Source organism: Giraffa tippelskirchi, chromosome 14, assembly GCF_054371585.1.
Source record: "Giraffa tippelskirchi isolate mGirTip1 chromosome 14, T2T-mGirTip1v1.2.pri, whole genome shotgun sequence".
Classification (NCBI taxonomy): Eukaryota; Metazoa; Chordata; class Mammalia; order Artiodactyla; family Giraffidae; genus Giraffa; species Giraffa tippelskirchi.
The window spans coordinates 52175875-52203651 of NC_137288.1; the positions used below are offsets into that span (position 1 = coordinate 52175875).

The 27777-nt window shown below is 43.4% G+C and overlaps 1 protein-coding gene and 2 long non-coding RNA genes across 4 annotated transcripts; all 3 read left to right on the top strand.

The window, feature by feature from the left end:
* Positions 1–27284, top strand: LOC145534848 (uncharacterized). The gene is made up of 2 exons (XR_014075017.1): positions 1–297; positions 26103–27284. It is a non-coding gene; the product is annotated as an uncharacterized LOC145534848 (long non-coding RNA).
* LOC145534845 (uncharacterized) lies at positions 2320–8652 on the top strand. Its single transcript, XR_014075015.1, has 2 exons — positions 2320–5476; positions 7673–8652. It is a non-coding gene; the product is annotated as an uncharacterized LOC145534845 (long non-coding RNA).
* LRRC30 (leucine rich repeat containing 30) lies at positions 15837–18337 on the top strand. Of its 2 annotated transcripts, XM_081563141.1 has the most exons (2): positions 15837–16117; positions 16277–18337. In XM_081563141.1, the coding sequence occupies exon 2, from the start codon at positions 16299–16301 to the stop codon at positions 17025–17027; it is 729 nt and encodes a 242-aa protein (XP_081419267.1). In that variant the 5' UTR covers positions 15837–16117; positions 16277–16298; the 3' UTR covers positions 17028–18337. The 2 variants fall into 2 exon arrangements, with proteins under 2 accessions (XP_081419267.1, XP_081419266.1); XM_081563140.1 differs by having other exon boundaries at positions 15837–18337.
* Positions 27285–27777: the final 493 nt, after the last annotated feature.

Sequence of the window (27777 nt, forward strand, 5' to 3'; positions counted from 1 at the left end):
AACAACAAACATACAGAAAGCTTAACAGAAACCTAGCCCCTAAAGCACGGAGGACTCCCAGGTCTCTGGTTTACCACTTCGGAGTCTATAGATAATTGAGCCAAGATCCAGGGAGTGAGTGATGTCCCCAGAGCCAAGGGCAAAGTGGGGGCTGAACGTAAATCCTGGCATCCTGACTTCTGAAAGCAGCATCTCCTCGACTATACCGCCCTCTGCTAGTAACACCTGTGAAGAAATATTTTCAATATCCTCTTTTTCTTCAGCCCTCTGCTTTCAAGATTCTCTTCCAGATTCCAGGTAAGGTCATAGAGCAAGATTCATGCATTGAACAATCTGAGCTCAGGGCACAAAAGTGAAATGCTTTTATTTTCTCCAATTGCTGCCTTTAACTATACTTGCCTACCTCCTAAACACATCTTGGGTAAATCCCTCAGTTCTTTTATTAATTTTAGGTGTTAAAATATGTCTGCTCCTGTTTAAAGCTTCAATTTCCTTTCTTCTTGTCAACCCACCATGTGGTTCTTACAGTTTGCTCCGCACTGAAAGAATAATTTCAATTTATTTAATTGTTCATCTTTACCACTTTTGTTTCATCTTCCCATTACTTAAAAAATACAACACTTTAATTTGAAATAATTTTGGACAGAGAAAAGTTTCAAAATGGTACAAAGAATTCCTACATATTCTTAGCCCATAATCCCCCAATAATAATATTTTACTACTTTTGCTTTATTATTTGGTTTTATATATATATACACATATTTAAAGCCATATTTGTATACACATTTTCTTACACATTTGTATATACATTTGAGAGTAAGATATAGACATCATGCTTCTTTGCTCCTAAATACTTCACTATGTATTTCTTTTTAAAAATTACTTTCTCTTATATAACCAATAAATGATTTTCAAAGCATAAAGTTGACATTGATGCAACACTATGATCTACTCTACAGACCTTATTCAAATTTCAGAATTATCCTACTAATGTCCTCATAATAAAATAAGAAAATTAATTTTTTTCTGGTTCAAGATCCAATCAAGTATCATATATATTACCTTTAATTGTCATTTTTCCTTTTGGTTCTTTTATCTGGAACAATTTTTAGTGCTTTTTTTTTCTTTTTATTGGCTTAAAAGTACAAACCATCTTCACTGCAGAATTGTGCTCTATTCAGTTCAGTTCAGTTGCTCAGCTGTGTCCGACTCTTTGTGACCCCATGGACTGGAGCACGCCAGGTCTCCCTGTCCATCCCCAACTCCTGGAGTCTACTCAAACTCATGTCCATTGGGTTGGTGATGCCATCCAACCACATAATCCTGTTGTTCCCTTCTCCTCCCAACTTCAACCTCTCCCAGCCTCAGGGTCTTTTCAAATGAGTCAGCTCTTCACATCAAGTGGCCAAAGTATTGGGGTTTCAGCTTCAACATCAGTCCTTCCAATGAATATTCAGGACTGATTTCCTTTAGGATGGACTGGTTGGATCTCCTTGCAGTCCAAGGGACTCTCAAGAGTCTTCTCTAATACCACAGTTCAAAAGCATCAATTCTTCAGGGCTCAGCTTTCTTTATAGTCCAACTCTCACATTCATACATGACTACTGGAAAAACCATAGCGTTGACTAGATGGACCTTTGTTGGCAAAGTAATGTCTCTGCTTTTTAATATGCTATCTAGGTTGGTCATAACTTTTCTTCCAAGGAGTAAGCGTCTTTTAATTTCATGGCTGCAGTCACCATCTACAGTGATTTTGGAGCCCAAAAAAATAAAGTCTGTCACTGTTTCCACTGTTTCCCCATCTATTTCCCATGAAGTAATGGGACCAGATGCCATGATCTTAGTTTTCTGAATGTTGAGCTTTAAGCCAACCTTTTCACTCTCCTTTTTCACTTTCATCAAGAGCCTCTTTAGTTCTTCCCTTTCTGCCATAAAGGTGGTGTCATCTGCATATCTGAGGTTATTGATATTTCTCCTGGCAATCTTGATTCCAGCTTGTGCTTCTTCCAGCCCAGTATTTCTCATGATGTACTCTGCATATAAGTTAAACAAAGGTGTGCTCTATTAGGATTTTCTATTTATTTTTTTAACCTGATTTTTCTTTGTGTTTTTTAATAATAAAAAATAAAGTTAAAGATCACAAGAGAAGATTCTCTTCTTATACATTCAAATCACAAGTCTATGATTTCTTACTTCTTATACTAAAACTTTCTGAAGCATCTCTACAAATTGCATTTTAAAAGGCTTGAGACTCATCAAATACATCATTCTCATGATAAAAAAAGAGAGAGAAAGAGAAGGAAAGAAGGAAGCATGGAAAGTAACAAAGGAAAATGTATGACTTACAATTTTATACATTGTACTGTTGAGAACACCCCAGACATAAGACCACTTCTGATTTTACTATGCGTGGATGAGAACCAAATCTACTGTGTATAACTTTACCTGTATGAATTAGTTATCTATTGTGGTACAACAAGTCACTCTGAAACATAACTACTTTAAACAATGAATACTATATTTGTTCATGATTCTCTGGGTCAGCAAGCTGGGCTGGGCTCAGCTGGGTGGTTCTGCTGGTCTCACCTGCCATCACTCCTGGAGCTGCAGTCACCTGATGGCTCCACTGGTGACTGGCATTGGCTGTCAGCTGGACATCTCTTTCCTTATGGATGCTCATCCTCAAGGGAGCTAGCCTGGACTTCTTCATATGATAGAAATAGGGCAAGAGTGGACTCTGAATGCCCTCAGCCTAAACAACTCACTGACCTGTAGAAACTGAATACATCACTTCCACTATATTTTGTTGGTCAAACTAAGTCTCATGTGTAGCCTGAATTCAAGGCATTGGGAAACAGACACCATTTCTTCATGGGAGGTGCAGCAAAAACAATGTGAAAGAATGAGTGTGCAGAATGGAAAGAGTTATTATACCCAAATGTGCAAATAATGTACTACCATATCTAACAGGTGAAAGAACTTTCCAAAGATTTGCTTCTGGTTCCAGGAACCCTAGGATGCATGTATATCTCAGTCTGAACTTCAGTTCTGCACCTTCACATCATGGCACTAATCATGGAATATGGTGAGTGTCGAGTCATCCTGGAAGCCACCCCAGGATGGCTAGCAATGATTTAATTATCCATGGAAGTGACAGAGAATCCTCCAAACAAGATATGTACCTTGTCCAAATTCCTCCCATATGCCCCCCACCCCACCATGATGTTTAGCTGCTCCAATGCCTTTTGAACTGGGGGGAAAAGCGATTGGAGGGGAAGTCAGGTGGATTGTAGCTAAACTTACTTACTTACCTTTATACATTTCATTTTTTAAAAAATTCTACAATGTGAGCTCATCACTAGGGACTCGCTTGGTGCCTTGGAAGTATCTTGAGCAAGTGAGATGCCCTAAGGTTAAGCTGCACTAGCTTCTCAGTGAATCCAGCTCACCTGGGAGCACAAGAGAACATCTCAGGATGAGAATGAGACTGGGCTTCCCTGAGGCCACAAGCCCACACATGGAGACAGAAGCCTCTGATAGCACATTTGATTCCACACCTTGTATTTCATATGCTGACAAGTTGATAGAGGGGATTTTGTGGGGCATAAGGTACCAGTCAATGGACATGAATTTAAGCAAACTCTGGGAGATGGCAAAGGACAGGGGAGCCTGGCGTGCTACAGTCCATGGGGTCACAAAGGGTCGGACATGACTTAGTGACTGAACAACAACAAGGTACTATTCTAGACTTATTCTTTGGGAGCATATATCCTTCTCAAAGGACAAATATATTTACAGGGATGTGAGCCGAACCGAAAGCCAAAACAAACTGCTCCAATTTACTGAACTGCAGAACAAATTGAGCCAAATACACAAATTTTTATAGAGCCACAAACCACGGCAAAGATTTCTTTCCCTTTCAAAAAAAAGAAAACATGTTTGCTTTCTTTCCCATCATGTTTTCATTAATTTTGTTTTTGAGTTCTAAAAAGTTCTGGAGATGGAGCCTGCATGATTTTTAACCAAACTGAGTTGTACAAAAAAAATAACTTTTTTGTTTTCTTAGAACTAAACTGGTCTTTCTCAAGCTCTCATAGCTGCCTGGAAATGGAAAACATACACAAAAACCTTCCTTAAAAAGACAATTCAGATCACAGATATTGCAGTAATTTTTGGTTTAAACTTAACCAAATTTTAAAATTTCTCTTCCCACATCCTTTCCTTGGTTCTGAGCTCTCTCTGTTAGACTTATGACTTCAAAACCTTGTAGGGAAACCAGACAGGAAGTTGGGCAACTGCTTTCTTTAAGTCTAGTCTCCAGATGGGAGGTGGGGGTGGGGTCAAGATCCCATCAATTTACAGTCACTACAACAAGTGCCTCCCTCAGGAACTTAGCTGGGGCAGTAGGCAGTGCACAGGGATTTGCAAAGACCAGAACTCTGAGCAGTGGAACATGAGTCCTGCTTGGGCTGGTGAGAAGCCTGGGTGCCTGCCTAGAGCTTGCAAGGGGACAAACACAAGAGATAAGATTGTGCAACCACAGGACATGCGCTAATGTGCAAATAAAATTGACTTCAGTTCAGTTCAGTCGCTCAGTCGTGTCTGACTCTTTGCGACCCCATGAATCGCAGCACTCCAGGCCTCCCTGTCCATCACCAACTCCCAGAGTTTACCCAAACTCATGTCCATCGAGTCGGTGATGCCATCCAACCATCTCATCCTCTGTCGTCCTCTTCTCCTCCTGCCCCCAATCCTTCCCAGCATCAGGGTTTTTTCCAATGAGTCAACTCTTCGCATGAGGTGGCCAAAGTATTGGAGTTTCAGCTTCAACATCAGTCCTTCCAATGAACACCCAGGACTGATCTCCTTTAGGATGGACTGGTTGGATGTTGAACTTAATTCATAACTGCAAAAATTTTAAAGCATCTCCCATACTTAACCCCATACTTAATACTGAAGCAACTTAGCAGCAGCAACATATACATATATATATATATATATTTGTTTTCATATTCTTTTCCATTATGATTTATCACAGGATATTGAATATAGTTCCTTGTACTATACAGTGGGACCTTGTTGTTTATCCATTCTCTCTATAATAGCTTGCATCTGCTAACCCCATACTCCCAGCCCATCCCTTGCCTACCCCCTCCCCCTTGGCAACCACAAGTTTGTTCTCTATGTCTGTGAGTCTATTTCTGTTTTGTAGATAAGTTCATTTGTAGTCATAGTCTAGATTCCACATATAAGTGATATCATATGGTATTTGTCTTTCTCACTCTAAGTATAGAGGTATCTTAACTCCCTTTCTTTCAGCTAAAATGCAAACACTTGAAAATCAAGTAACGGCCAAGGCAGATCATGATGATGATTATATTGATATTATACTTGTTTAGTTGCTCAGTCGTGTCCCACTCTTTGCGACCCCATGGACTGTGGCCTGCCAGGCTCCTCTGTCCATGGGATTCTCCAGGCAAGAATACTGGAGTGGGTTGCCATTTCCTTCTCCAGGGGATCTTCCTGAGCCAGGAATCAAACCCGGGTCTCCTGCATTGCAGGCAGATTCTTTACCGACTGAGCTACAAGGGAAGCCCCAATATTATCAATTATTGGAGCCCAACTCTGGGCCACTGTTGTACATAGTCTAATCCTCAGAAAAAACTCAGCCAGACTGAAAACTTGCTTTATCAGGTCATGAAACTAGTAGAATAGCGATTGTAATAGTACTCATCATCACTAACACTCACCGATTACTTTCTGCCAGGAGCTGAGCTAAACAGTTTACCTGCTTCATCTCGTTTAATCTTCAGAGCAATCCCAAATTAGTATTACCCCTGTCTCTCAGAGGAGGGAATTGAGGTTTAGAGATGCTAAACAGTTGGTGCCAGGTCACACAGCTAGAAAGTGACAGAACAAGGAATTGATTCCAAGTTCTCTGCCTGCAAACCCTACTCGAACAAGAATTTAAAACTGGATGTAGAATTCCTCCAACTCAGGGCTTCACCTTGACAGGGAGGGGAGCTTTGTTCTGCTAACATGGTTCATGCCAAATCTGAAATTAAAACAGTAATAGGCCATTGGAGGAGTTTTAAAATGAGATTCCAGCTTATAATTTAATCAAACATGTAAGTTCAGTAACACACCATGCATATTTTACATTTCCTGTTTGAGGCAACTGTCTCTGATGGGGCTGTATGTTTCCCTTGACTGAACTTTTGTCTTTTTGCTTCTATTTTTTATTTTCTGAGCCATTAAAAAATTTATCATCCTAAAATTTCACAATAATTTGAAACTTCAATCTTTAATGAAGCTCTACTCGGGTCTGAGGATGTTATGTGGATTCTCATTGTTCTTAAATTCACGACCTTGCTTTCTGATATGAACTTATGCAGGACGTCGACTTGGTGTTTAATTACTCTCTCGACTTTTAATCAAAGCATCTTTTTATTTCCTCATTCCTTCACTGCTGTTCAGCATGAAGTGTGCTCTGAGGATTGGGCCCAAATGAGCAGGACTATAAACGCCTTCAGTGGTGACTCAGCTCCACAGGGACAAACGGGAGGATGCAGGGAAAATGGAAGTAAGGAGAACTAGCATTCTCCCCACAGAAGGATTTCCTGAGAAGGAAAGGTGTGGGGATAGCAAAATGGATCTCTCTCTGGAGGCAACCCTTTTAAAAGCTCAATTATCATTGTTTGAGGTGCGGTCTCCTCTGAGAGATGAAATAGACTCGGCTTGTGGGACCAAGCTTTGTTCAAGGAGCTGCTGCGATGGGGGCTAAAATTGGGGTTCTAAAAACAAACAAACAAAAAAGGAGCTCATAGATAAGGAGACTAGAGTAGGGGTTGCAGAGGTGAAGATGAGCAACATGGGTGACGGGGGTCAAAACCCACAAACCTCAAGTTATGAAATAAATGCCCTGACAACAAAATGTACACCATGGTGATTAAAGTTAACACAATGCTGCTTGTTTGAAAGTTGCTAAGAGAGATGATCTTAAAAGCTCCCATCACAAGAAAACAAAATTCTGTAACAGTGCGTGACAATGAGTGTTAAATAGACTTCTTGTGGGGATCATTTCATCGTGTTTACAAATAATGGATCATCATGTGGTATACCTGAAAGTAATACAACGTCATATGTCAATTATATCTTCATTAAAACAATTCTGGATTCTGTGATGAGCCTGGGCACACAGGATGTGGGTAAGAAGAGGGGTACTCTAGGAAGACAAATGTCAAAATATAGGAACAGAGAAGCGATGAAAAGCAAACAGGATAATACCACTCAGCCATAAACAAGGAATGAAGTTTTGCTGTTTGTAGCACCATAGATGGACTTGGAGGGCATCGTGTTAAGTGAAACAAGTCAGAGAGAGAAAGGCAGATACTGCATGATATCACTTCTGTGTGAAATTTACAAAATACAACTAGTGAATATAACAAAAAAGATAACTCACAAATACAGAGAACAAACTAGAGTGATTACTAGTGGGGAGAAGGAGGGAGGAGGGACAATATAGGGGTAGAGGATTAAGAAGTACAAACTATTATGCATAAAATAAGCTATGAAGATACACTGTACAGGGCTTCCCAGGTGGTGCCAGTGGTAAAGAATCTGCCTGTGAATGCAGGAGGCAGAGCAGATGCAGTTTCGACCCCTGGGTCAGGAAGATCCTCTGGAGTAGGAAATGGCACTCCACTCCAGTATTCTTGCCCGGGAAATTCTGTGGACAGAGGAGCCTGGTGGGCTCCTACAGGGTTGCAAAGAGTTGGACACGACTGAGCATGCATGCCACACTATGCACTGTACAACGTGGGGAATACAGCCGAAGACATGGAGAAGCCATCATGGTCAACAAAAGAGTCTGAAAGGCAGTACTTGGATGCAATCTCAAAAACGATAGAATGATCTCTGTTCATTTCCAAGGCAAACCATTCAGTATCACAGTAATCCAAGTGTATGCCCCGACCAGTAATGCCGAAGAAGCTGAAGTTGAATGGTTCTATGAAGACCTACAAGACCTTCTAGAACTAACACCCAAAAAAGATGTCCTTTTCATTATAGGGGACTGGAATGCAAAAGTAGGAAGTCAAGAAACACCTGGCATTAACAGGCAAATTTGGCCTTGGAGTATAGAATGAAGCAGGGCAAAGGCTAATGGAGTTTTGCCAAGAGAACGCACTGGTCATAGCAAACACCCTCTTGCAACAGCACAAGAGAAGACTCTACACGTGGATATCACCAGATGGTCAACACCGAAATCAGATTGATTATATTCTTTGCAGCCAAAGATGGAGAAGCTCTATACAGTCAGCAACAACAAGACCGGGAGCAGACTGTGGCTCAGATCATGAACTGCTTATTGTCAAATTCAGACTTAAATTGAAGAAAGTAGGGAAAACCACTAGCCCATTCAGGTATGACCTAGATCAAATCCCTTATGAGTATACAGTAGAAGTGACAAATAGATTTAAGGGACTAGATCTGATAGACAGAGTGCCTGATGAACTATGGACAGAGGTTCGTGACATTGTACAGGAGATAGGGATCAAGACAATCGCCATGTAAAAGAAATGCAAAAAAGCAAAATGGCTGTCTGAGGAGGCCTTACAGATAGCTGGGAAGAGAAGAGAAGTGAAAAGCAAAGGAGAAAAGGAAAGATATTCCCATCTGAATGCAGAGTTCCAAAGAATCGCAAGGAGAGATAAGAAAGCCTTCCTCAGCGATCAATGCAAAGAAATAGAGGAAAACAACAGAGTGGGAAAGACTAGAGATCTCTTCAAGAAAATTAGAGATACCAAAGGAACATTTCATGCAAAGATGGGCTCGATAAAGGACAGAAATGGTATGGACCTAACAGAAGCAGAAGATATTAAGAAGAGGTGGCAAGGATACACAGAAGAACTGTACAAAAAAGATCTTCACGACCCAGATAATCACGATGGTGTGATCATTCACCTAGAGCCAGACATCCTGGAATGTGAAGTCAAGTGGACCTTAGAAAGCATCACTACGAACAAAGCTAGTGGAGGTGATGGAATTCCAGTTGAGCTATTTCAAATCCTCAAAGATGATGCTGTGAAAGTGCCGCACTTGATATGCCAGCAAATTTGGAAAACTCAGCAGAGGCCACAGGACTGGAAAAGGTCAGTTTTCGTTCCAATCCCAAAGAAAGGCAATGCCAAAGAATGCTCAAACTACCACACAATTGCACTCATCTCACATTCTAGTAAAGTTATGCTCAAAATTCTCCAAGCCAGGCTTCAGCAATACATGAACCGTGAACTTCCAGATGTTCAAGCTGGTTTTAGAAAAGGCAGAGGAACCAGAGATCAAATTGCCAATATCCGCTGGATCATCAAAAAAGCAAGAGAGTTTCAGAAAAACATCTATTTCTGCTTTATTGACTATGGCAAAGCCTTTGACTGTGTGGATCACAATAAACTGTGGAAAATTCTGAAAGAGATGGGAATACCAGACCATCTGACCTGTCTCTTGAGAAACCTGTATGCAGATCAGGAAGCAACAGTTAGAACTGGACATGGAACAACAGACTGGTTCCAAATAGGAAAAGGAGTACGTCAAGGCTCTATATTGCCACCCTGCTTATTTAACTTCTATGCAGAGTACATCATGAGAAACCCTGGGCTGAAGAAACACAAGCTGGAATCAAGATTGCCGGGAGAAATATCAATAACCTCAGATATGCAGATGACACCACCCTTATGGCAGAAAGTGAAGAAGAACTAAAGAGCCTCTTGATGAAAGTGAAAGAGGAGAGTGAAAAAGTTGGCTTAAAGCTCAACGTTCAGAAAACTAAGATCATGGCATCTGGTCCCATCACTTCATGGGAAATAGATGGGGAAACAGTGGAAACAGTGTCAGACTTTATTTTTTTGGGCTCCAAAATCACTGCTGATGGTGATTGCAGCCATGAAATTAAAAGATGCTTACTCCTTGGAAGGAAGGTTATGGACAACCTAGATAGCATATTTAAAAGCAGAGACATTACTTTGCCAACAAAAGTCCATCTGGTCAAGGCTATGGTTTTTCCAGTGGTCATGTATGGGTGTGAGAGTTGGATGGTGAAGAAAGCTGAGTGCCGCAGAACTGATGCTTTTGAACTGTGGTGTTAGAGAAGACTCTTGAGAGTCCCTTGGACTGCAAGGAGATCCAATCAATCCATCCTAAAGGAGATCAATCCTGGTAATTCATTGGAAGGACTGATGTTGAAGCTGAAACTCCAATACTTTGGCCACCTCATGTGAAGAGTTGACTCATTGGAAAAGACCCTAATGCTGGGTAGGATTGTGGGTAGGAGGAGAAGGGGACAACAGAGGATGAGATGATTGGATGGCATCACTGACTCGATGGACATGGGTTTGGGTAGACTCCAGGAGTTGGAGATGGACAGAGAGGCCTTGCGTGCTGCAATTCATGGGGTTGCAAAGAGTCAGACATGACTGAGCGACTGAACTGAACTGAATTGAAATGGATGTAACCTTTAAAAATTATGAATCATTATATTGCATACCTGTAAATTACATAGTATTGTATATCAACCATACATCAGTGAATCAATCAATAAAAACAACACAAAGATAGACATGAAAGCCAAAGGCTTCTGTGTTGTTTTTTTTCTCACATCAGACTTCCCACAGGACCCAGATGTTTGTTGGTTTCAGTGACCATTTATTGAGTACCTACTGTGTCCTCAGAATTGCTTCAGGGACATGGGGTGATAAGGAGCTTTGTGGACAAGTGAGTCTGGGAGAGAAGTTTGTCTTAGAGAGAGAAACAGCTGCATTTAGATCTGTCTGAGGGCTTCCTGCTCTCTGGGAAAGCACGCTTTGCCCCATGGGGAGCTGACGGTCAGCACAGCTTGGTTAATAGGAAGGTCCAGGAGAGGCAAGAGACCAGGCTCGCTCTGTGCGGGTGAGGTTCCCAGAGCCCCGAGGCAGCCGTGCAATTGGCTGTCCTTCATGTGCTCTGTCCCTTATCCACTCACAGGTTACTCATGGAGATGGGTTCTATGGGTCTTAAGGTGTATTAAGCCATTTAATTCCCACAGCACCCTTATGAAATTCTATGACTATCTCCATTTTACATATGAAAACATGGAAATACAGACAAGCTAAGTAGCTTGCCCTGGGGCACATGGTCTCTGAGTAATAAACTCAGGATGACAACCCAAGACACTCCGGCCTGGCAAGCAAGGCTCACAACGCTGACCACCAGGTTAGCTGCCTCTCAATGCGGTGGCTCTGAGGTGGCAGTTGGGGGCATCCCCTAATCAGAATAGTAATAAGCCACTTTACTAAGAAGAGAAGTTGTGCAGACAGAGGCAGGTTATTCAGAGGGCCGAAGAACTGATGCCTTTGAACTGTGGTGCTAGAAAAGACTCTTGAGAGTCCCTTGAACAGCAAGGTCAAACTAGTCAATCTTAAAGGAAATCAACCCTGAATATTCACTGGAAGGACTACTCATGCTGAAACTGAAGCTCCAAAATTTTGGTCACCTGATGTGAAGAGCTGACTCATTAGAAAAGACCCTGATGCTGGGAAAGATTAAGGGCAGGAAGAAAAGGGAGCGACAGAGGATGAAATGGCTGGATGGCATCACCAATGCAATGGACATGAATTTGGGCAAACTCTGGGAGATGGTGACCAATGGGAGGCCTGGTGTGCTGCAGTCCATGGGGTCTCAAAGAGTCGGACATGACTGGGCGACTGAACAAGTATGAGAACAGGATTTATATCAAAAGACTGGGTGTGGATTAGAATTCTAATACTAACTAGTTCTGCATCAGTTAACCCCACTGACTCTCAGATTCCTCATATTTAACATAAGGTTAACAATATTGGACTTCTCTGGTGGCTCAGATGGTAAAGAACCTGCCTGCAATGCAGGAGATCTAGGTTCAATCCCTGGGTCGGGAAGATTCCCTGGAGAAGGGAATGGCAGCTCACTCCAGTATTCTTGCCTAGGAAATCCCACAGATAGAGGAGCCTGGTGAGCTTCTTCACTTTAACAATATTGATCTTATAAGCCTTCTGAATATCAGACAAACTGTACAACAGTGTCTGAAACAACTCCTGGCACTAAATAAATACTTTGTAAACAGATGGTGAGTGAAAGATCTAGAAACTCTTCATAGACACATGTCTGGTTGCCTTTGACGAGAGTGTGAAGTTCACAAACAAGGACAAACTAAGCATCAAAGGGGTGGGGGTGTTCAGTAAACGAATCTAGGGGTGTGGTGTGTGGAGTCTATGTGTGTAATAGCTACCATTCATAGGGCAACTGTCATTTACTGAGGTCACCAGGAACTACCACTATACCATTAATAACCATGAATTTAGGGCATTTTACTATGTACTTTGGGTTTCACCTTTCACTATTACATTTTACAGATCTTAAATTTACACTAATAGAACATCTGTTGAAAATAATTCTCTTTATTCTCATTATGGCTTTTCAGATCATGTCTACACATTATATTTTACAGATGCTTAGCCAGGGACTGTTCTGAGACACAGTGGTCCAGCTTTCTGTGCAGATGTCTGTGAAACCTAGCAACAAGCAGAATTTGGGCAAAGATGTGGCCAGCTTAGCCCTGGAGCTCCTGCCTCCAGCTCTGCTATTGAGGAAATCTGGGCTAAAGCAGATGAAAAAAAAATCTTTTTTGTTATAAGAAAATACATTGAAGTAGATATGTATAGGAAAAAGATCAAAATTTACATATGCAAAACATTTTCTATATTTGCTATTTTAAAACTTAAAATCAGTAAAATGGTTATTTTAATAACCTGTTGAAATAGGAAAATGTCTTCCTTCAAAAATTAACAGACATGATGTGTAAAGGGAATTATTTTCAATAAATGCTCCATTAGTGTAAATTCAGGAGTAGTTCTGGATGTTTCCATAGCCCACTATTTTATACTCTCCTCATTTCAGTTTTATTTTATTGGGAATTAAAAAAATAAGAAATGTTGATTTATGTATGTTGAACAAGAATCACTTGGAATATATAAAACTGTAGTTACCATGATGGGCATATTAAATATACTTTGATAATTACATACCTTTTTTAGGTTTTAAAGACAGTCCCATTACTTACCATGCCCTGGAATTTCGGGAACTTGTCAACAAGGCTGTGCTCTGCGACTTAATGCCAAACTGAAATCCACTCAGCTTCAAAAAGTCTCTTTCGGCAAAAGTCAGATGTGTGGGCTTCACAGTGAACGCTAAAGCCCACAGCAGTTACTGTTTATTCCTCAGGGACCAGCCTTAATGCGAGCAAGATAAAAGCTTGCTTGGATTTTGCCTGCTTTCACCAGAAAGAGGTTAAGTCTGACTTGCACTTCCTTGTAAAGGTCTCACAGTAAGAATCTGACTCGTAGGGTCAGAAGGGGGTCTCCATGGCATAGACGGGGACACAACCCAGAGACAATGAGCATCCCCTCCATGAACCTTCTCTGACTGGATCACTGTGGTTAACAAGAGGCAGTATCCATGTTTCAAAAACTCAGAAGAAACAGTCAGCAACTCACACAGCTCGTCCATTTGACAGATGAGAACCTTGCTAAAGAGCTGAACTATTTGGGGGAGGGGATTGAATTTGTTATGCCAAAGTCTTCTGGAATATTTTAACTCTGGCTGCTCCTAGGTGTGTTGGCAGAGAAAGCAGGGTTAATGCCTAATTGTGTAGTTATTTCTATGGTGTGGTTTCATAGTCATTTCTTTACCGATGGTCCCTCCAGCCCCACTCCATAGAAACTTGAAAACAGAAAGCCATATCCCAGTCGTCGTTATCTGAGCTCTCTACAGGGTTAAGACTAGCATTTTCTTATGGTTCCAACCAAGGCTGTTGAGTCGGACTCTCTGGGTTTGAATTCTGGTTCTGCTACTGAGTAGACATTGAATTTGGGAGAGTGACTTGATTTTGCATTAGTAACTTAACCTCTCTCTTGTCTTCATTTCCTCATCTGTGAAATGGAGGTAATTTTAACATTCATCTTCGCCATAAAGTGTCTAGGGTTCATGTAGTAAATATTTGATAAATATTGGTTATTGATAAGTACTTAAAAATTATTTATTGGTAAGAATGTATTAGAGATAGAGAGATAATTGTCACAAAGAAGAAAGCCATGATTCTTTCTCAAACCATCCCAGCTTCTGCTCGTCCCAACAGTTCAGATATCCTAGCATAATTTCTCAGACTCATGGAAGCAGCAGAATTCTATCGTCACATGGTATGTACGTATATAAGGTGCGATGCGCTCTAAATCCTGGGGTACAGATTTAGCCATGGTGCTTTTTTCTCTCCAACTAATAGCTACAACAGTCAAGAATCCCATTATAAAAAACATCCAAGGTTTCCACCTTTGTCCAGGAGTGCCAGGGGCTTCGTCAGGCAAAAGGGGCCAGATGTCTCTCAAAGGCCAAGTGGGGCAGGAATGGCCTGGCACTGTCTTGCATGTCCAGCTGCACCTCCTCTGTGGAGGGATCTGAGCTTCCCCAGGGGCGGCACCCAGCCAGAGCCCAGCTCGAGCTCCAGGCTTGGTGGTGACAGCTCTGAGACCTCGATCACAGGACCAGTATCACTGTCCAGGAGAACTGCCCAGCCAGGACTGCTGCCAGCGAAAGCCACAGGCCTCCGGGCCAAGCCAGCCTCGCACAGCCCATTAGCCCTTTTCTCAGAACCTGGGTCATCAACCTCGGTATCTCTTCTCCCCTGAACCATGACTTAGTTTTAGGATTTCTCACCTATGCAGATGTGTCCGCCAGTTCCCCAGCTGGATGGGCTTGCCTGTGCAGACATAAAAATCTTCATAGATGGCGGGGCTTAAACAGGGAAATGTATTTTTCCACAATTCTGGAGGCTGCAAATCTAAGAGAAGGTGAAGGCAGGTAGATTGCTTCTGAGGCTTTGCTCCTTGACTTGCAGATGGTCGTCTGCTCCCCGTGTCCTCAACATAGCCCCCTCTCCAAACACAGTCACATTTTGAGTTACTGGGAGTTAGGACTCCAACACTGGAAATCTTGGTGTGGGGGGTAGGGACGGGCACAGTTCAGCCCATGACACCAACGGCTGACTCTAGCGGCTTGGGGATTAAGGTAACTTGTTCAACAAGAGAGAGAGAGGGATGGAGAGAGTGGGAGGTGTGTACCAGGGAGCCTCTTCAGACCACTTTCCAGGACAGTGGGCACTGTGTTGTCCTTACTAAGCCATCACTCAAGTGCTGTCCTGACATTTGGAGTTACCTGAGCAGATCCAGAAGCTCTTTGTGAAACAGGTGACCCCGGAGCTCCTCTGGGAGAAAATGGGGCTGGAATCTGCACCCTTCTTCACCCTCTCCTCAAGAAATCACCTATGACCAGCACCATGTAAAACCCTTGCCTGGAGGATTCCAGGCATCAAGACTTCTTCTGCTACTTTTTTTTCACAATCCGTGATTCACAGCAATTTGAATCAGTGTGTGTGTGTATTACTTCTACCGATTCCTGGCTGTGAGAACATATAATAATAGCTTTGTGACCAGCATTCAGCCCAGCTCTGCTCTGGGGTCGGGATGAGCCTGAGACCTGTCGACACCCTGGCTTCAATCTTCCCCCTTGGTTTCTCTCTGGAGACGGGCTGGTTAATCGCCCTGCTCAGCTGTGACACCCCAGAGAAGCCGAGAGGGGACAGTCAGAGGCAGCCTCCCCGTGACCTGCTTGCTCACACCAGACCAATAAACTGCGGGCAGAGTGACAGTGACAGCTGCCCCGTGGCGTTCAGAGGGAACCAAGCAGTTCAGTTCCGCAGCCTGGGGGACAAGTGTGTCATTACAGACCTGCTTCTCCGCGAGAAGCCTCCTCAACGCAGTTGGGGGTGCTTGCAGCTCTTAGAGCCACAGTTGGGCATCTGGGACCCCAAGACCAGGCACCAGGGACCCCGAGAGCCAGGCATCAGGGATTCCCATCCCCCAACCCTCCATCAAGTCCTACTCCACCTGCGGCACCACCGGCCACGGCTCCCAACACCGGATCGGCTCCCTGGGTGGCTTTAGCAGCGGTGTCCGGACTCCGTCCCCATCTGTGGCGACAGAGACGCTGGAGGAAGGAGGTACATGGGGGCCAGGCAGTCTGGGGCCCGCCGCAAGGACAAGGGGCCCCTGGGGCGGGGGCTCCTGCGGGGGAGGCAGAAGTTCTCCTCGTGGGACGACGCTCTGCTTCCGGGGAGGGACCCGCGCTGCCTGCTGAAGCGGGGGCTGCGCCATGTCAGTTTCAGCCTGGTCACCAAGGGCATGACGGACGCGCCCGACTTCCTGTGGGGCCTGTCGGAGATGCAGAAGCTCAACCTGTCCCACAACCAGCTCCGGGCCGTCCCGCCCGAGCTGGGGAAGCTGACGCGGCTGGTGGTCCTGAACTTGTGCGGGAACCGCCTGAAGACACTGCCCCGGGAGGTCAGCCTCCTGCAGAGCCTCAAAGTCCTGTTCGTGCACATGAACGGCCTGACGGAGCTGCCGGCGGAGCTGGGCGCCTGCCGGAGCTTGGAGGTCCTGAGCGCGTCGCACAACTGCCTGTCCCAGCTGCCCGCCAGCCTCGCCGACCTGTCGCGGCTGCGCAAGCTGAACCTCAGCCACAATCGCTTCGCACACATCCCCGTCTGCGTGTTCTCTCTCAAGGAGCTGGACTTCCTGCACGTGGGCTCCAACCGCCTGGAGAACATTGCCGAGAGCATCCAGTGCCTGGCCGGCCTGCAGATCTTCATCGCTGAGGGCAACCACATCCACACCTTCCCACGCTCCCTCTGCCTGCTCACGAGCCTGGAACTGCTGAACCTGAACAACAATGACATCCAGACGCTCCCTGCGGAGCTCTACATGCTCTGCAGGCTGACCAGGATCGCCTGGAACCCCATGGACAAAGGGCTGCACATTTCCCGCAACCCTTTATCCAAACCTCTGCCCGAGCTGCTGGAGGGGGGTCTGGAGATGCTCGTCAGTTACCTGAAGGACAGAAAACACACCTGACATGGGCGTTGGAGACACCGACAGACTCCGATGGGAACTTCCCTAGTCTAAACCCTCTCCTCTTCCTGTTGCTGTGGGTCGAGGCTTGTGTTACTATGTGCTCAGTTTTACTGAATGCCCCTTCTAAGCAGATGTTTGCTTTTTAGCTCTGTATACTCCTATAAATGGGCTTCCTGGGTGGCTCAACAGTAAAGAATCCACCTGCAATGCAGGAAATGCTGGTTCGATCCCTGGGTAATGGGAAGATCCCATGGAGGAGGGCATGGTAACCTACTCCAGTATTCTTGCCTAAAGAATCCCATGGACAGAGGAGCCTGGCGGGCTACAGTCCATGGGGTGGCAGAGTCCGAAACGACTGAAGAAACTTAGCCCGCTGGCCTCTCCCAGAAACCTGCATAAATAATATCATCTCCTTCTGAATATCAGTGGATAGAGAGGACTTGGGTTTTCTTTCCCCAAAGAAAAATAATTCTGATTCTTCTGGGGAGCAGTGGGATTCAGCCTGTGGGAGAGAAGACAGCAGGTATGATTCAATGTCCACCAAAAGTGAAATGTTTACTAAGTACGTACTGTGGGCCAGGTATAATATAGGAGGGGCTGAGACCATCTAGTTTCAGTCCTTGACCTGGCAACCTGCAGCCACACAGCCCCAGAAAGACATGCCTCCACCTCTGTCTCCATCCAGCATCCCTTGGGACCAAAGAGAAGCTGGCGCCCAGCCCTCCCGGCAATGACCAAATCCAGCAGAGCTTCCCCTTGAGTCCCGGGGGAGACAAGCCACAGGAACTTTGCCTCCAGAATGACTGTAGGGCAGCAGTCCAGCCACTCATGCTGACGTCTGGGGGTGGGTGATGGGGTGTAGCGTGCTGGCTTTCAGAGAATAAATACAAACAGAGCCAACACTCAATGTCCATCTTCTTTCCAATCCTTCTCTTGCACCCAGTCATATCCTCGAGCTTTTCTAGAGACGCTGGCCAATGATTACAGTCCCCTGTTGTAATTTCACTCCTCTCTTACTAGATTTGCCTTCTTGGAGGTGAGCTAACAACCACGGGAAAAGCTCAAAAGGCAAGAAAGAGGAAGTAAGACATAGACAGCCCGACCCCCAAAAGTCATTACCCTTTCACATTCAGAGGAGGGTGATGTTTGCTACATGGCTTTCACCTGTGGTCCTTTAAAAATTAGCTGAGGCACTTCCCTGGTGGTCCAGTGATTAAGACTCTGCAGGCGGTGCGGGTTCAATCCTTGACGGGGGGACAAGGGTCCCACATGCCAAGGGGTGTGGCCCAAAATAAATTAATGAAATAAAACACTTTGGAGATCTCACTTATTTCAAAATTTTACAAATTATAAATGAGTTGAGTGACATGCAAAGCTCTTTGGAGAAAAGGCTCTGTAAGAATATTATTTGCTTTGTTTTCAATTCCAAGAGTTACACAGCTGTTAGTTCAGCGCAGAATCAGGACGAGCCATTACAGAGTACCTGCCACGAGAGTCACTGGGCCTCACTGTCACTGTCCCAGCCGAGAGCCCCTGAGATGACACCGTGTGTTGAGAGTTCAAGAATTCGAATGAATATGGCAGTGAACGTACAGTGCCTTCAGATCCACAGATCTGGATCTGTGGATACACAAGCACTCAGGTTTCTTGGCACACATGTCTACAGGACACAGCAGACAATAGCAAGACAGGAATGGGGGACGTGGCCAGGATCATCTAACTTCTTACTACCCTTAGTTTAATTCGTTAAATTCATATTTGTTAGCACATTTCCTGGGCAGGCACCTCGAGAGGAATAAGGCTCAGCTCCTTCTACCAAGGAGCTCAAAGTGTGCTGAAAGAGACAGACCCATGTGGGTTTCCACAATGCGGCAAGTCGTGATCCCTGCTAAAGAGAGATTAAAGCAAAGATAGCACACTGGATGGTGTGTAGCGCAGGCTGAGCCCCAAGTTTCAGAACCAAAGGACACGATTGGGATGAATCAGTCAAACCCTGGTTCTTGGCAGCTGTCTCACCCTAATTCCCCCACCCTCTTTGCCCCACATAGGGGAGGGGAGCACAGCCCAGGGGGCTGCGGGGCTCATTCTCAGGTGCTGACTTAGGCAGCTTTAGTGGCAGGAGGGTGGGCTGCTAATCAAGGAGGGGTGTGTCCATGTAACTTATTCACAGGACAAATGGATTTCCCACCAGACCCCAAAGTCAATATCCCATCTGTCAAAGAGGGCAGCCCATTCCTGCCATTATCATCAGATACCGTTGTTCCATGAACACCTTGGATACATGAGTTTCTTGTGCTGAACCACTGCAAACAGATCTCAGCAGTGTCACCAGGAGGCAGCTGAAGTCCCCTCCACATTCCCCCCCCTCCACCCCCCAGCAGCAACCGGAGATCTGCTTATCCCTGCCGGGCACACACAGGCACACTCAGTAACCTCACCCACGTTCACTTGCTGGAGCCAAGACTATTTAAAGACATCAGTGGAATTCTTATTCGACCTCATGACTCAGAGGGAAATGGCAGTGTGAGGCTTTTTCTGCGGAGCAGGACAGAGGCTGGAGCTGGAGACCATACAGGCAGCTGTCGCACAAACACCGTGTGTGCCAGGATCATGCCCGTTGGTGTCCCCTGGTGTCTGCTGCCGAAGACCCACTTGGGCTCATGCTGAATTTCCATGACCTTGCTCTGGGCCAAGAGTCAGGCTGGGGCACCACCATCATGCTTTTCTTGCTGAGCAATCATTTTATTTCCTCTCCTCACTTTTTCAGTCACTTGATACCTCACAGTAACTCTACTCCAGGGAAAGAACGTAACCATATTTTGAAGGTGACCCAAGAGCTTATTACTTCTTAAGGAAAGGGTGGTATTAGTGTGGTTGGCAGCTTCCATCGGTGCCTTTCAGAGGTATAGAAGCGAGGTTTTCTTTGTGAACAGTTAGCATTGAGGACTGCATGAAAGTAATAGCAGTTGCCCGATGGGCTTTAGATATTGATTCTTTGTGAATGCTCCTTTTTTATTGATAAAGGGAAGTGCTGAGCACAAACCTGGTTAACATGCTTGGTTATTCAAAACACCCATGTGGAGTGAATTTGATACAGCTCTCGGTGTCTGCCGTCAAACCCTACAGGTTGCTGATGGGCTGTGACATGCATCTTGCTTATCTTTTGTAGTTTTGATGCTGCCACATTCGAATAACTCCCAGGTATTTCTAAGACTTCTGAAATCAAAGCCCTGAGGCTGACTGCAAGGGCTGCGGAGTACGTTTAGCCAAAGAATGCAAGCTAATTGGGGGCTTGATGTAAGGAGCCGACTGTTCACATCCTGATAGTGGGGTGGTTGCATGTCACCAGGCTCTCAGTAAGAAGTGATCTTGGTAGTGTGTTCAGAGACACCTTTTGAAGCAGCTTACAAACACACAATTAAGAAGAACTCCTCTGTTCCTAGGAAAGGAAGATGGTTTTGAAAAGACACATCTGTTCGAGAAATAATACTGATAAATGCATAAAACTGCTGCGCGTTAGAAAGAAGCATGTCATCATTAGTTACTTGTTGACTTAGTAAATGGTTAATAGAAGTAATGCGCTCTGTTCTCAGACTTGAGTCAATGTAGTGCCTCTCTGTAGTAACCAGAGATAGACAGGATGCACCTGTCCTTCACAACAAGACAATCCTGCAAGGAGATCTAGAGGGAAAGCTGTCATTATCTGTACAGATACTTTAAACTCTTTTCTTGTGGGAATGGTTACTGCATTTTAAAGTGCCATTTCCTATGTCTCCAAGCACAGACTGAATATGCATGTGGATGGTTATGCATTACACACAGTGAAAGATGAAAGCCCTGTGGGCTTGGCCCCTGGAAGATGATGCAAGTGTCAACATCCTGAGATGATGGGGGTGAGGCTCAAAGCTGCACTGGGGTGCTTCTCATCAGTAATGTACATCAGCAACAGTGATTCTGGACAGTCTCTGAGATTCTATTACAAATGAGAGAAACAGAAGACAAGTTCAATAAATGGTCTTTTTTAAAAAAGCAAACATTCAAGCTGTTAGATTTAGCTAATAGGAAGATGCTAGAGGATGAGATGGTTAGGTAGCATCACCAACTCAATGGACACGAATTTAAGCAAACCTGAGGAGGTAGTGGGGGATGGAGGAGCCTGGTAGGATGCAGTCCATGGGGTCGCAAAGAGTCGGACACAACTTAGCGGCTAAACAACAACTCCATCTTAAACAATATCTCCTTAGGTATCCATGGGTTCTCTATCTTCTCATCCCACCGAAGAATTTTATTTTCAGCACCATGTGAGAAACAGAGAAACACAAAATTCCCAGCCTAGATTAAATGTGCAACTAAGTATTGATACCATCAGATAATTATAATTAATCCAAGCACATCAAAATACAGCTTTTCATAGATTGTAAGAAAATGAAATAAAATTCAGAGGAACATCAAAGCTATTATAAACAGTAATAGGAACAGTCTTGACCTTGTTGGGAAAAGAACTTTTTATGAGTGTTCTTTGAAGGTACCCATTAAGTTATACGTTGAATCCAAAGCATTACTAATTTTAAAAAAGGATAGCATAGTAATAAAAGGGAAGCAGAGAGGGCTCATAATGAATTTGTAAGAGCTTGGGCATCGTTAGGCGAGCATAATTGGAAGCTATTAGCATCAAGCTTGCTATGCAGATTTTTTTTTTTAGTAGTGTCATAGGAATCTATTTGCAAGGAGAGAAGTTGCTTCCCACTGCTTAAACTTTCTTCTTATTTCAGCACAGGACAGAAAATGAAAGTGAACTTGAGTCCTTCTGGAAAGCGTCAAAGTAATTCTGGACACTCTTGAGGGAAATATACATTATGAAATTTACAGGATGACTGGCTTCCATAGGATGAGCTAGAGTCACTCTTGGAGCATCACAGAGTCACCCATATTCTTCAGCCTTGAGTGACTTGAGTTCCCCAGAGGAGCCAGGACATGCCACTGGGGCAAATCTGTATTCCAGCCTCAGCAACAAGGCTCCTGGATGCTGCTGGTCTCCAGACTGCAAAGCCACTGGACTTTGTCCTCTTGGCTGACTTGGACTTCACATCCAGCATAGGGAAGAGATTCAATCATAACGTATCCAATGAGTAATGAAAAAGTGAACAAGTCTGTACAGGTGACTTCTCCCGTCTAGGCTTCAGTTTTCTACAAAGTGAGGCAACTGAATTCACTTATTTTATTATTAATATCTTTTAATTCTGTAGGTTAGAAGCTCAACACAGACGTCTCTAAAATCAAGGTCTAGCCGGTCTGCATTTCTTTCTGTCAGCTCCAGGGTAGAATTCATTTCCATTCTCATTCTGGTAGCAAAATTCTTTTCTATAGGGTTGTAGGACTGAGGTTCCAGCTTCCTTGATTGAATTCACTTTAAAGTCAACTCACTTTAAGCTTTTCTTAGCTTTGAAATTCAGACTATATATATATATATGCCCCAGTGCATAGCTACCTGAGCTTAGAGTCATTGTAATTACTCAAGAAAAGCCAAAAATATTAACTCAATGGATTAAAATCAGTATCTCCTTGTACTACCATAAAGAAATATAATTTACTTTTGGTTGAGTTTCAAAAGTATGAAAAGAGCTAAGCCTTTGTGAAGCGTGAATCCAGGAGTCTGCAGACCTCTAGATTGTCTGGGTTCCATCTCTTTTTATTGGCTTGGAGGTTCAGAGGGAATGAAAGATTTAAAGCTTCTCATATGTTTCTAGAAGAAAAGGAATTTTTAATTATCTGTTTCCCATTTTTGGAAGAAAGAATTGGATTTGATGAAATATTATCATTTGGGTACACAGAGCTGAAATGTCTTATAGAAGAGAAAGCATAATCTGTTCCAGAGCTTGACCTGAACATTTGTAACGAGTCATGCTTTCTCTGCATCCCAGTCCGAATACACATGTGAGTCAAACTTGAATTCGGCTATAAATTTTCCAAAGCAACTCCTGGAAGTGGACACACAGAAACCTGCAAAACAGCTCTTCCTTTGATTTCTTTGATTCTTAATAACATTACTTCTCTGCTTCCGCTGTTTTAATCAAAACCACAAATGGATGATATCTACAGTGTAGAAATTAGAAATTAATGACTATAATTTAGTTTTTGATTACCCTTCATTCTAGGAGGGCAAATTACAGTTGTGTTGGATAAGAATTCCTGAGTAATCTTGAAATACATAAGTACTTTGAAAATTGAAAATGCAGTTCTGGTATGATCCTTCTCCACCAAGGTATGTGAGTACAAGTTCCGGAATATTTCATCCAGGAAATCACAGGAGCAGTGCAAACAAAGAATCTAGCAAGAAGAATGAACATCTTCCTTATGTTTTACTCTTTAATGCTTTGTTATTATTGAAAGGTTGCTGCTGTGAGCCGTGGGCTACGCTGGGATTCGTGGCCTCAGGAGGAGAAGAATATGATCCAGGGCCAGAAATGAGGCTTGACCACTTGGAGCTTTTGTGTAGCAAAGTTTTATTAAAGTATAATAGAGACAGGGAAAGCTTCTGACATATACATCAGAAGGGGACAGAAAGAGTGCCTGCCGGCTGGTTTTTAGAAAGGCATTTTATGTCTATTAGCGAGCTTCTAATCAGATAAAAGAAACACTTTCAGGCTGAGGGCGTTTCCCAGGCCCCTCTCCCACAATCTGCATTTTTGAGATAGGATGGCACAAGATGTGTCATCCCTCAGCCATAAAACAATGTACTGGTTTGTTGAGCCATTATCAGCCCAAGTTTTGAGAAAAGAAAAAAAGTTAGTCTTAGGCAGAATCATTTTGAAGAAAGGCATATTCCAAAGCAAATACATAGTTTAATTAACATAGCTGAAGAAAAACATTTCCGTAAGAAAAACACATTGGTTAGCTCAAGGCAGAACCAGGTGTTGTCAACACAGAATTAAAAGAAGGCTCTTTTAATTTTGTGCAGAGAAGGGAAAAAACATCTGCAAGTGCAGTTTATTTCCTCCTTCCGCTTGGGGACCTCTGGCCTTCCTACCTGTTACCCTCTCATTATCATGATTACTTTTCTGTTGTTGGTAATCAAGAAATCTGTTTATTCTCCCAGAAATGTATCTAATATGCTTGTTGTAGGAACCTTCAACTGTTCATCTGACCATGTAATATGTTGGTTATAGAAAACTGAGTTGACCTCCTTAGTTTGTAAATGAACTTGCCAGGGTCTTAGGGATTCATCCTCTACCATCATTTTAGCTGACTGACTGACTTCTGTGACTGAAGAGGCAATGTAATCCTTTTTGATCAGGATGAGCAGGTTCCTTTTTTTTTTTCTTCTGTATCACCAAGGTCAAGTCCTTCGTGGTCATCATCTATTGTGCAAAGGCCAAGGATGAATTTGACAAAATCACATGACGTGTGCAATAAAAAGTTGACTCAGCAGGGCTGGGGTGTTGAAACTCTGTACATTTCAAAGAAAGGTCTGGCCTTTGACAAACTCCTGGGAAATAATCTCTAAGCCTTTGGACTACCCTGCCTCATAAAGACATCTTTGTTTACCTGGGGCCATGGGTCATACCAGACAGTTTGGGCTCACACTGTGATTGATGGTAGGGTCTTGGGCAACACAATATCTGTGTAACCTCTGGAGAGGCTGGGAACTCAGGTGCTAAGGTCAGCCACAGAGGAGCCCCATGCCTCCAAGACAAGCTCCCAACCAAAACAAACCCTGGAGACCAAGGTTCAGCTGAGCCTCCCTGGTTGGCAATAGTGCGTACATGTCACAAATCATTGCTGGGAGAATTAAGTATCATCAAATTACTCCACCAGGAGATGACAATGGGGAACCATGCCTGAATATGCTTCTTTTATCTTTGATGATTTTAACTTGTGTCCTTTTCCTGAGTTAAGTCATAACAACGAGTATGACAGATTTTCTGAATTTTACGAGTCCTTCTAGCAAATCACTGAGCCTAAGGGTGCTCTTAGGGACCGCAAAAAGAATGAGTTAAAGAGGAGAAAACCCTTGAAAGTGTTGGTTAACAGAAGAGAGGCTTCCTCTAGTCACATAGAAATCAGAGCATAGCAGGGCCAGTTCTGAGTGGACACTGATGCCCGTTTGCCTTCTTTCTGCTAAATTACAGCCTCACCTGCCCCCACCCTAACTGCCAGGTGATTTTAGTCAGTTCTCAAGAAGAGAGGTATGTTGGTTGTGCTCAAGATTCGCCGAAATAGAGTTGGAAAAGCCTCAGTTCCTCTTCCTTCTCCCTTTTTCCTTCTCCACGTGTTTTAATTTGTTTAGAACTTAAGGATGGAAAAGGGCATGCCAACCCACTTCAGTATTCTTGCCTGGAGAATCCCATGGACAGAGGAGTTTCACGGGCAACAGTCCATAGGGTCACAAAGAGTCAGAGATGACTGAAGTGACTTAGCAGCAGAACTTAAGGAACGGTTTGTTTAAATCAAGGATGAGGAGGAGCAAAATCAGTACTCGCGCTAGGGCTCCTCTCCAGACTTTGGAAAGGAAATTTTTCCTTCCAATCTATCATCCTAATAAAAACATTTTAGAATGCAAGATGTGACAAATGCAGTCAAAGAGCTGGCCCTGTAGTTTCTCCCACCTGAGCACTGTACACACTTGCTTCACCTAATGGGACCACAGGCAAGAAGTCCAGAAGGCTTCTCTGTTACTCTCTGATGCAGTGTGTATTCTGCCGCTTTCTCGATCTGAATTACTAGTGTCCCTCCTATTTAAGCTTGGGCGTCCCAGGTGGCTCAGTGATAAAGAACCCGCCTGTCAAGCAGGAGACGCAGGTTTGATCTCTGGGTCGGGAAGATTCCCTGGAGCAGGAACCCACTCCAGTGTTCTTTCCTAGGAAATCCCATGGACAGAGGAGCTTGGTGGGCTATAGTCCATGGGACTGCAAAAGAATCAGACACGACTAAGCACACACACACTTACATGTGAAGCCAAGAAACTGCCCCGTACATTCTGATCTGGTTTTACACAAGTCATAGACAGAAAAGGATGCTTTTCCTGGGATCAAGGCATGCTGTAATCTATTGTTTCTTTCTTTTTTTTCCGCACAGGCTATTTGAAAGAAAACAAAACAAAATGCTGAACAGTTTTGAAAAACCAAGGAAAAGTCCTGCTGGCATGCTCATGCACTTATTTTTCCCACATGTTGGTCCAGTAACCCCATGATGCTCTGCATCTTGCAGACACAAAGGTTTTGAACAGATTGCACGCTCCAAGCTCCAGCTGCAGAAACAGCCCCAGAATTTTATCTTCTCACTGGGAAATTATTTTCCCCACATATGTTTTGATGATGACAGGCCTTTTTCCATCTTGCTGTTCCTCCTCCTCAGGAGAATAGAAATGTAAGGAATAATTTCTAATTCGATACTTGCCGTTCAGCCCACGTACCACTGCAGTTTAAAAACTGTCTACATACTTGCTAACAACTTACTTTAAATCTATGCTTTGGGAAAACGAGAGACAAAGGAGAAGAGAAGAAAGAACTTAAAATAATACATTTGAGAAGATATATGTAATATTTGGAAGAGAAGTTTCCCTAATTCTACTGGCTGTATCACATTATATAAAGCTACATCTTTGTGAGTTGGACAAGTTCATTTCTAAGCTAAGTTCCTATAATTCTGCTACTTAGGAAGTCTCAGTGTAAATGAGGATATTTTCCTCTATTCCTTACCTAATTCAAAACTGTCATAGTTCACCATTCATTTGAGGGAGGAATGATCAGTATTTCTGTTTACCAGCTAAAATGACACAGCCTTAGGAAAGGAACAGAAACACAATTCAACATTCACAGGATTAATCACCTCTGAAGTTACAATTCCTGATTTTTCTTTTAGGAAACCAAGCTGATTTACAACATTGTGTTAGTTTCAGGGGTACAGCAAAGTGAATTATTTTTTAGGTTCTTTTCCATCATAGGTTATTACTGGAAATTGAACATAGTCCTCTGTGCGATACAGTAAATCCTTGTTTTTTATTTTATGTACAGTAGTGTGTATCTGTCATTCTCCAACTCCTGATTTATCCCTCCCCCCTTTCCCCTTTGATCACCATATTTGTTTTCTATGTCTGTGAGTTTGTTTCTGTTTAGTAAGTAAGTTTATCTGTATTATTTTTTTAGATTCCACATATAAGTGATATCGTGTAATATCTGTCTTTGTCTGGCTTACTTCACTGAGTATGGTAATCTCTAGGTCCATCCATGTTACTGCAAATTACATTATTTCATTCAATTTTATGGCTAATATTCTATTGTGTGTGTATGTGTGTACATGTCACATTTTTTTAATCCATTGATCTGTTGATGGAAAATTCTTATTTTTTTAACTTAGAAGATTGACATTATTTAGAATTCTTTGCAAAAATGAAGTGTTGTTAATAATGTCACTGTACTATGTCAAATCTTTAAAACTCTCAAAGTTTCATATACTGTAACAATATTGTATAACTCAGAGAAAGGGAAAGTTGCTCAGTCATATCTGACTCTTTGCAACCCCATGGGCTATACAGTCCATGGAATTCTCCAGGCCAGAATACTGGAGTGGATAGCCTTTCCCTTCTCCAGGCAATCTTCCTGACCCAGGAATAGAACTGGGGTCTCCTGCATTGCAGGCAGACTCTTTACCAACTGAGCTATAATTCAGAGAAGTGTCAGTTTTTTGTATTGAAGATAATAGAAAACTTTACCCTGTACCATTTCCATAGGTCAGGAGATGGTCAAGTATT

Excerpts from the sequence above, each read along its gene's own strand:
- LRRC30 (XM_081563140.1), top strand. The coding sequence starts at position 16,122 with ATGGGGGCCAGGCAGTCTGGGGCCCGCCGCAAGGACAAGGGGCCCCTG.